Source organism: Odontesthes bonariensis, chromosome 10 (assembly GCF_027942865.1).
Source record: "Odontesthes bonariensis isolate fOdoBon6 chromosome 10, fOdoBon6.hap1, whole genome shotgun sequence".
In the NCBI taxonomy this organism is placed as follows: Eukaryota; Metazoa; Chordata; class Actinopteri; order Atheriniformes; family Atherinopsidae; genus Odontesthes; species Odontesthes bonariensis.
In genome coordinates this window covers 31,792,706-31,802,594 of record NC_134515.1, presented here as the reverse complement: position 1 = coordinate 31,802,594, position 9,889 = coordinate 31,792,706, and the positions used below count along the sequence as shown (strand labels likewise).

Here is a 9,889-nt window from a genome sequence, read left to right as displayed (position 1 = left end):
TCTTATAAATTAGTGACCTGTTTGGAGAAACTGTTAGGCCTGTCAATCCACATTAAAAAAGTTGAGCACATTTTATTAAAGCAGGCAAAGCACCACCTTATTTATCTCAAAGCAGATACAGAGAGAGGTCCCACATCAATTAACTTAATGTTCACTCTTTCTAATAACACTGTTTAAGGCTACTTCTTTAAGATCATATTCCCATCCCTCAGTTGCAGCAGGTGGAGGTATAATCACTGTGAACATCAGAAGAATAGATTCTTCATGCCATAATAAAAATTTGGTGTATCTTATCTTAATATGTTAAGAGTCAAATTTGGAATTGAGAGTTGTGGAATGTTAGTGGTTCTTCTACCCAAGTTTTGATATCTTGACATTGCTGCTGATCGTATTAAAGGGATAGTTCGCCTCTTGACATGAAGCTGTATGACATCCCATACGAGTAATATAATTTATGAACATTGACTTACCATTGACTGCGTCCTGTGAGCCGAGTTCCAGCCGAGTTTTGGCGTTGACAAAAGTAGTCCGGCTAGTTGGCTGGGGTTTAGAAAATAAAGTGTCTTGCTTCTCAAAACAATATGCGTTCAAAAGAGTAATACATTTGCATCACAAAATCGTTCTCCAGGAAAAAGTCAGACCTAACAATAGCTTGGCGCTATTTTCTCTCCCTTCGTATCACTGCGTGCGGTGTAGACCGTGCAGACCGAAAAGCAGACCGAGCAGTCCCCTGCTTCCGAGCAGCAAACACCGTAACAGGCTCGGCTGTCGGCAGGCGGCAGCACGCAGTGATACGAAGGGAGAGAAAATAGCGCCAAGCGATTGTGAGGTCTGACATTTTCCTGGAGAACGATTTTGTGATGCAAATGTATTACTCTTTTGAACGCATATTGTTTTGAGAAGCAAAACGCTTTATTTTTTAAACCCCAGCCAACTAGCCGGACTACTTTTGTCAAAACGAGGCTGGAACGCGGCTCACAGTACGCAGCAGGGGGTAAGAAAATATTCATAAATGATATTACTCGTATGGGATGTCATACAGCTTCATGTCAAAAGAGGCGAACTATCCCTTTAACCTCTTGAAAGAAAACGTTTTGGCAATGGGTTGACCGACTACAGACTGAGTGACTCTATCCTTCTTTGCTGTCAAACCAAAAGTTTCCTCTTCATAGTCAGTCTGTAAATGATTTGGTAGCCATCATCCCAGCCGTAAAGCTGCCTCTCCTCTGGGTTGTATTTCAGGCTGGCGTGGGCTCCGTACCTCCTGGGGAAGTAGAACAGAGGAGCTTCCTCACTGATCACTACATCGTTGACGTCAAACACACACTGAATCCGAGAACGGCTGGCCAGGCGGGTGTTGTAAACGACATAGACAGTCCCACAGACAACGAAAGCTGCTTCTGCATTCTCCCGTGGGCACCGAGTGTCCCAGATCTGTTCTATATCAAGCGTGGCAGCGTCCATCTTTGCAAGGCTGATGTTAGGGTCACTGTCACTAGGGGTGTAAAGAAGCCACAGGCCCTCATCATCTGCTGCAAGGTCTGCAACAGTCTCTGGATTGAGACTGTAAAGACTAGCATGGCTCTCCAGAGGGAACATGGCAGTTTCTGTCACTGAGCCTCTCAGCAGATCATATTTAACCACTTGCACATCTGTGTTGGCCTCCTTCTTTATGTAGTACAAATAACCATTGTACACAGCACTCCCAAGACCATTCCACTCACAGGGAAGCTTGATGTTTCCGCTGCTCATAACTTCCAGTGAGCGGGAAAAGTCACGTACAGAGTTGAACTGGTAGAGAGAGTCTCCCGATGTGCCATTAAAGATGTAAACCTTGGATGACCTTGGGTCTCTGGTCCACATGCCTTTGGAACTGCCCACTCTCTTCAGGATCTTTACCGATCTAATCCCAGAGATGATCTCTGCACAGTCTGAATCCAGAGACAAGAAAAACAAAAAAATGAGGATGAAGTTTGTGTTCTTACAGAAGCACCCATGAAAGAGTAGGCTCACAGTTGTTCTTTGACAACACCAAACCTTTTCTGTCAGCAAGTAACAGGATTATGAATGGAAGGAGCAGATATTTGATTTTTACCAAAAAGCATATCCAAAAATCCAGCGCAGTTTTCACAAATCCTTTACCATACACAAAAAATCATATTAAAAAGAAAGAACACCGTTGTTCGGTATTATATTTAACGACCCCAGTTCCAAATAAGTTGGGGTGCTGTGTCGAATGTAAATAAAATCAGAATACTATGATTTGCTCATTTCATGATCCAGTACAACATGCACAATTAAACGTAGAAAATGCATCAAATGTTCAGAGTGAGACAATCTAATATTTCATGAAGAATATTATGAATATTGTGAAGGGCTGCATCCAGATGTTAAAAGTCAAAGTCTGAGTGCTGTCCCGCAAATTGTGAAAAATTGCACAGCTATTAAGGGAATGTTTCACAGTTGTCAATATAATCATAATGACTGAATTTAGAATTGCGTTTCTTGTTCTTGTTTCTTAGCGCCACGTAAACATATTTGAACATTTTTTTTTAAAAATAATAGAAAATTCTCAGTTTGAGATGTTAGTTTTGAAAAACATCAGGTAGTCTCCAAATTAAGGCGAGTTCAGAGTCAGAGGAATTGGACAGAGACTCCTAATGAGAAGCAGTATGAGTGCAGCTCACAGATGCTGAAACGTCATTCAGTTTCTGAAAGAGAAAAATAGTCCCTCCGCACACTCTCACCCGATCTGTCCAGGAGCAAAATGAACATTATGCTTGCAGAGAAGTGAGTTGGCGCTCTGCTATGAAGTAAAGTTTGTTCTGGTTCACTTCACAGTCAGTCACAATGGATCACTATGCACAGAGCTCATTCCTGCGAACACGTGCATGGAGAGTAATGCTGCCGACCTCGGGCCAGTTTCCTGTCCCTCCAGAGCCACAGATTACGCACACAGCAGTAAGAGAGAAGCTTTTCTGGAAATCTCAGACTCTCTATTTACCAAACCTGATGTGCATGACTATCAGTATGATTCTGAGCACATGGCTTACTATATCACAGAACAATTATTTCAGTACTTGTTGTTGATTCCCTTATGAAGTCAACCTCTTTAATAAAGAAACCAATATTTCTTTTTCTGCTTTGTGAGAATAGTAAATGGTGCCACAGCAATTTATCCATCATCAGCCTTTGCAAATGTTAAGTGCAAAAATAATAGATCTTCTGCTTAATGTACCGTACTCTGAGATATCTCTCATTGTGCAGTCCAGGATAAAACTCTGATCTCACCACATTGTACGTGATGATTTAAACAGGTTTTGAGTCCCTGCATTACCTGGGTACATGACTCAGTAGCAGCATGCCGTGGGATGTGAAGATTATAATGACAAATGCTGTGCTCAGACAGCACAAACAGGGGAGTAGCTGTGCAGGAATAATCAGTCGCATCGAGCCACATTTCTGCTGGAAAACATGACTGCACATAGAGTCAGAGTACTTTGCTAAATGACTTGTAACAGTACTGTGGTTGTTTCCCATTTTCCAGAGGCATGTCTTTTCCAAGACTGCAGGTCTGTAAAATGGATGGTGTATTGCCTGCTGGGTTGTCTAATATGTGTAATGTAGTGTATACATTCCAAACATCCTATAGGTTCTGACTGTGCTAGGTTTCAGCGGAGAATTACAGGGAAAGATTAAAGGTGGCGTTTGGCTGATGTGAGAGTACTTCCCATAGCTCACCAGAGACTCTTGAGTGCAGCGCCTCCCAGTCTTCCTCCTCCTCTTCCTCTCTCTCCATTGGACCCCAGGCTTCATGCTCCAGAACCTTGTCTACCCTGTTCGCACAGGCTCGTGGGGAAGTCTGGCTCTCAACGTAGTCCATCTCTCGCTCCACCCGGTCCACTTGAACTGAAGCTCCCTCCAGGTTTTTGTACATCATGCTGTAATCATTCCTTAACCCATTCATCGCCTCGGCAGCTAGCTTTTTGAAATCCAGCATCTCTGTGTGGTGCCGATGGAATTGTTCGTGCCACAACTGCATGCGGTCCTGTGAGCAATGCAGAGAGCAACATGAGTACTATAATGCACTTCAACAGGAGGTTTCTCTGTTTCGACACAAACTCTGTTTAGATTGTAGGTGTAAGGATGCCAAAATCAGTTTTCTTCAAAACTTACAAAATCGCATATTTTTATTTTTAGTTCAACAAAAATGTACTCAAAATGAACTGATCTAAAGCTTAATTTAACAAATAGAAATTTAAGGAAATGACTTTCAATGTATTTACTGACCAACTTCATTGTATATAAAGAATATTGACAAATCCAGAATTTGATACCAGCAACACACTCGAAAAGTTGGGCGAGAGGCATTTTGCTACATCAGCCTTCCTTTTAATTACAGTTTTTTAATAGTTTCTGGAACTGAGGATACTAATGTTTGAACATGGAGGTAAACATGTCCATTTTATATACCCACTTAATGCAGTCACAGGGGGCCTTGAGCCTATTCCAGCTAGCCAACTATGACCACTCACACTTACTCCTTTGGCATATTTAGAATCACCAGTTAACCTAAAAAACTGTATGGTGGAATGAAGTATCCAGAGAGAACATGCATCCCGGCTGGGATTCGATTTCTGGCATAGCGACAGTGCTAATCATCATGCCAACATGGAGCATTGTATTTGGAAACATATTTTGTTGAAATGATCAATGATTGTCTGACATAATGTGACAGAAAAGGGTGAGTAGCAACCCTTTCTTACAACCACACAAGAATAGGCAAGCTTTTGGTGGAGGCTTTCTTTCTACCTCATCTGTCACAATTCAATTTGCTGATTGTACAATCTCTCCGAACATACTTGTACATTCTATAAACTTTCTTTGTATCTCTCCCAACTTTATGAGTGTGCTGGCGGCATCAAAGTCAGACGGTGAAGACAATAAGAAATCATTTACAGTGTATCTGTCTGTTAAACATAGGTTTAATCAAATTAGCTTATTACAAATTCAGGTTTGTGTCACATTTCAGAAAGTTTATCAGCTTTTCTGGAAATCAGTCTTTCATTTTAGAAAAGTTTTTCACATGTTTAAGCACATCAATTCAAAACAGAAAACAACTTTCGACTTTTTAATAACACAGCAAACTTTAAAAAAATCCACATTGAAAAATAAAGTATCCTTAAACATAATAAGGATATTTTGGCTTTGCTTTTTGAAAATTTATATTTTGTTTGCAGAGTTCATTGTCCAGAGATTCATGGTGTTCAAAATGATAAATCTAAACAATTTCTGCCTCGAGGAAAACCACTATATATACAACCAATGGAGTTAATTAGGACTTTTGAGTCTGCACTGCATGACAATTATATTCAGTAACCTGGCTAATACATTCAATACAAGTCAATGTAGTTCTTAGCATATATATAGAATTACCACGCAACATTTCAGTTTCACTGTATCCATTCTTACCATTACAGGTGATAAATTATGTAAGCTCATCTCTAAACTGAATCAAATTTGAATGATGTTCACTTATTTGAAAAAAAAACTACTTTCATACATGCATAAAAAAAAATACATACTTACATACATACAATAGTGCTTATACATATACAGTTGTGTGCATATATAACTACATCATTTTATGTGAAATGTTGAGTGGCAGCTGGTAGACCAAGAGGCAAGAGAAAGGAAGCCTGCAGACTGAACAGAAAACTTATAACATATTCTTTGTGATGGGCAGTGCCCACTTCAACCATGTTGCAGTGCGGCCCTATGCTGACTCATTGCACCACTGGTATTAGCATCACTATGAAGCAGATATGTTGTGCTGAAAGTTAAATGTCTTTTCAATCACTTGACAGATTGCCATGAAGTTCAGAGCAATTCCACACAACATAAATTTTCATTATCTTTAATGATATCTTGACGATCAGCTTGCTTCAGATTATTGTGTGAGAAAGTAAAATAAAGGCTGACATTTAAAAATCAGTAAACAGTGGCAAGAAAGTTTGGAAACTCCTTGTGACCATGTTACCATGAATAGTAAAATGACTAAAGTCTAAGATGATCTTCAAAAGACATGAAGCTAAAAAGGAAACATTATTATGAAAATTATACACCTAATCAGTGTTAGAATTGTAAAAAAGCATCATTGTGTAAATCTTTGGGCACCCAAGAATATGTAACAAGGTCTCTTTATGCAAGTTGACTTCAAATGTCTTTAAAAAATACCACTGTTATGTTACTGTAATGTCTGCATTGATATAATATGAGGTCATTTGCATAGCTTCTGCAGCCTAAGAAACGGTAGCCACACTGAAGATTACGTTTACATGAAGCATAAAATTGGCATGAGCTTTGTAAGCCATCATTTTTATGAGCATTTCACTTTGTGCCGTGTCAATGAAGGTTCAACCTTTGTGCAACAAAAGGAGTGGTATGGTTTTTTTTTTATAATCTTAGAAGCCTGCTGCAGTGTGGGGATATTACCTGAAGTTAGCATTATCATGTTCAGTGTGCTAGCATAGCAACATTAGCATTCAACTCAAGGAACCTTGATGCCATCACAGCCTCATAGACTCTAAATCTTGTTTGCTACAGTAAATCTCAGAAAAGAATATGTACCTATTTTAATCAATCAAACTATTGTCACCATCTCAAAACAGGTCTGTGTTTCTCAGCATGGTGAAATTGACAGCTGAGTTATTCAGAATTAGATGCAATAACTGCTGCCTCTGCCTCGTTCTACTAAACCTCAGGATTCATTTTCCCCCTTTGCTTGCTGTGGGGCTGTTTTCAATTGGAAATGAAAGTTTAGCCAAAGCTTACTGATGATTTCCTGGTTTCATATCAGTGCAGAAGTTGAGCCAGTACACTAGAGCTGAAATTGGAGAAAAGCCACTAAAAGACCACCTGCAGAATAAGCACATTCTTTAAATGCACAATTAATTTAAATAATAGCAGTTTTGCTTCACAGTCATACAGTTATGAAAATACTAATCATAATCAATACATAAATGCTCTCCAAAAAAATTACTGTAAAGGAACTATTTAAAAGGTTAGCAATCAGACAATCTCTACAAATACATATCTAACTATAAATATGCAAAATCGTTTGGCAAGAGACAAAAGATATTGTAAACTGCTTTAAGCCCAAGTGGTGTTAACAGGTCGTGTTTGAGTTGGTTTTGGTCTCATGCATGCAAACAGTGACGTGGAGAGCAAAATAGGTGATTTCAATTTCTTCCTGCAGGATGAACTGGAAAACTTTGCACGCTACACTGGGAACCACAAAACATTGGATGTTGACTACCACAATAAAGAAACACGTTAAAGTATTCAGATCTTAGTAACATAACATTTTGGTTTTTGCAGTTAAAGTAATCAATTTCTAGATACTTTGTCAAATAATCATCTGTTTCTATTGACATTTCACCTTATCAGTTGGTGTAAAAGACAAGAATGGCATTGCATGTAGGTGATAATAAGTATCTGCCAGAAAAAGAACCTGCAGATTAAGCACAACCTCACAACACAGATGGTGCTGTAGCAACAAGGAGAAACATTGCTAGCTTTCCACTTGGCTACGTGATGGATAAGGTGATAGCAAAATCAGCTGCAGAGTTCCCATTTTATGTAAGACCATCAATCAGTTTGTACAACCTGTTAGGCTACATCCATTGAGCCCCACACTCTTAATTTTATGTTTAAAAACAAAACTCTGAATGGTAAATGGACTGTGATTGTATAGCATATTTCTAGACTAGCTGATCACTCAAACACTTTAACCTTACATGTCACATTCACCCATTCACATCTTAGTCTACGGAGTTACACAGTGCTTTCTTCTACGTTCAGACACCAATGGATGCATCGGTTGGCAATGTGGGGTTCAGTGTCTTGCCCATGGACACTTTAACATATGGCCCAGGGAAGCCGGGAGTCAAACCACAGATCCTCTGATCGGCAGGTGATGGCTCTTCCTCCTGCGCTACAGCTGCCCTTGATAAAATGCTACACGTGGGATATTGTCTCTCTTACTCCAGGTCATAGCCTGCAGAGTTTTACGTTATACACTGTAAAATATACAATGAACACTCAGTAGCCTACATTCTTTACTTTCACATTATAAGCAAAGTGCACGATAAGCTTCAAAGGGGTGTTCATTTTAGGTCATGCAAAAGTATTCTAAGTTACTTTTCTCAGCAAGTAATGTACTAATACAACAATTTATTGTAAAAGCAACATTGCCTAACACTCACTGTTGGTTCCAACAGACTTGCTCTTAGGACAGGAGTTGAGTCTGGCTGACATGGAATCCTATTGTGTTTCATATCACACTCTCCTCAGCCCAACGAATCTTCTTTCACACAAACTTTGCTTACTCTCACTATTAAGTCAGTTTAAAAAACTCTCAGCAGTTGTAATTAATCTTTGTTGTGAACACATTTTCATTCTACCATGGCAAAACAATACTCAGTTACACTGATGGGATGTTGCAACACCAGCAAAATTTGAGCTTGTACTCATTAATAATGTGTCATTGTCTTAAACATTGAAGTTAGAGTAATTTTGCTGGACAGAAGCTGCTTGTTGCACGAAAGAGAGTGCTCTGCATGCATCAACTCATATCCCCCCCCCCCCCCGAGGCCCCTGTGAAGTTGATGAGCCTGGCAGAGATTGCATTAATTGGTTTGCATTAGTTAAGACATTAAATTAAAATGAAAGACCAAGAAGGAGGTGACCAACTGGTGTCTCCAATGTTCTAATGACAACACAGAAATCTGTACTGCCACTTATAGAACGTAATTTGTCATAAATCATTTAAAGACGGCTTTCTTACCTCAATAGCCAACAATCTATTCTCAAGATAATCCATCAGACCCTGGTAGTAATACTGGGCTCCAATTAAAGTCCAGGCGGTGGAAATGAGAAGGATGAACAGCGGCTTCATTGTGAGCCGATCAATGGGAGTTTCTTTGTCTGTCCAGATTTTAGAGGATTCCTCGGGTTTTCGTCTTTAATGTGTTTCACTGCAGAACTGTCATGCAGTATCTAAATACTTGAATGGAGAGTCGTAGAGGACAGACTGAGCAAAAAGGTGAGAGGACAGAGAAAGTAAGAGGCCGCTCTAAGGGTCTCCGATTCTTTGACCGCTCTCACTTTGCTGGAATGTTTTCACAAACTCTCAGGGAGGAGCCTTGTGCCTCCTACCCCTCTCTATCCTTAAAACAGTAAATGTGTTCCACTCACTTTGTGCATGTGTGCTTGCCGCACATGTTGCACATACTGTACTGTTCCAGACCTATGAGCTGACATGAGCACAAAGAGAACATATTTGATGCGACACATGTACAGCATTTATGGTTTATCCAACTCATCACACAAAAATATCAGGCCAACATCATAGCTAAGTGAACCTTTTGACTTTTTATAGCAAGTCAAGCACAGGTGACATGGGTTTAAACAATGACATAACTTGTTTAGGTTTGGAAAACAGTGATTAGGGCTAAAAAATACGTTCTTTTCACAACAGAACCGTCTATGTCATAGACTCTATTTTATTGGTTACTTATTACAACGAAATTTGCCATTTAATGCTTGGCTTTAGAAAAATAAATGACTTGGCTAAGGTTAGAAAACAGTCATGGTTACAACTTAAAATCATTCTTTTTACAATGCAACTGCCGCAGATACAGTGGATACTATTTTTCAATGAATCCACCCAATTATTTTCTATACACGCTTAATTCAATTCAAGGTCAAGGTGGGGCCGGAGCCTATCGATTCTGTAATTGGGCGATGGAGGCGTCACCAATCTATCACAAGGCGAGGTTTCATATCTTTTTAACATGATCCACAGATATGTCAAAAATGCCGATGT

At 39.5% G+C, this 9,889-nt stretch overlaps 1 protein-coding gene across 1 annotated transcript; it reads right to left on the bottom strand.

The window, feature by feature from the left end:
• Nucleotides 1–970: 970 nt before the first annotated feature.
• Nucleotides 971–9,124, bottom strand: olfml3a (olfactomedin-like 3a). The gene is made up of 3 exons (XM_075475795.1): nt 8,849–9,124; nt 3,742–4,048; nt 971–1,931 (listed from the first exon to the last, which is right to left on the bottom strand). The coding sequence occupies exons 1-3, from the start codon at nt 8,957–8,959 to the stop codon at nt 1,147–1,149; spliced, it is 1,203 nt and encodes a 400-aa protein (XP_075331910.1). The 5' UTR covers nt 8,960–9,124; the 3' UTR covers nt 971–1,146.
• Nucleotides 9,125–9,889: the final 765 nt, after the last annotated feature.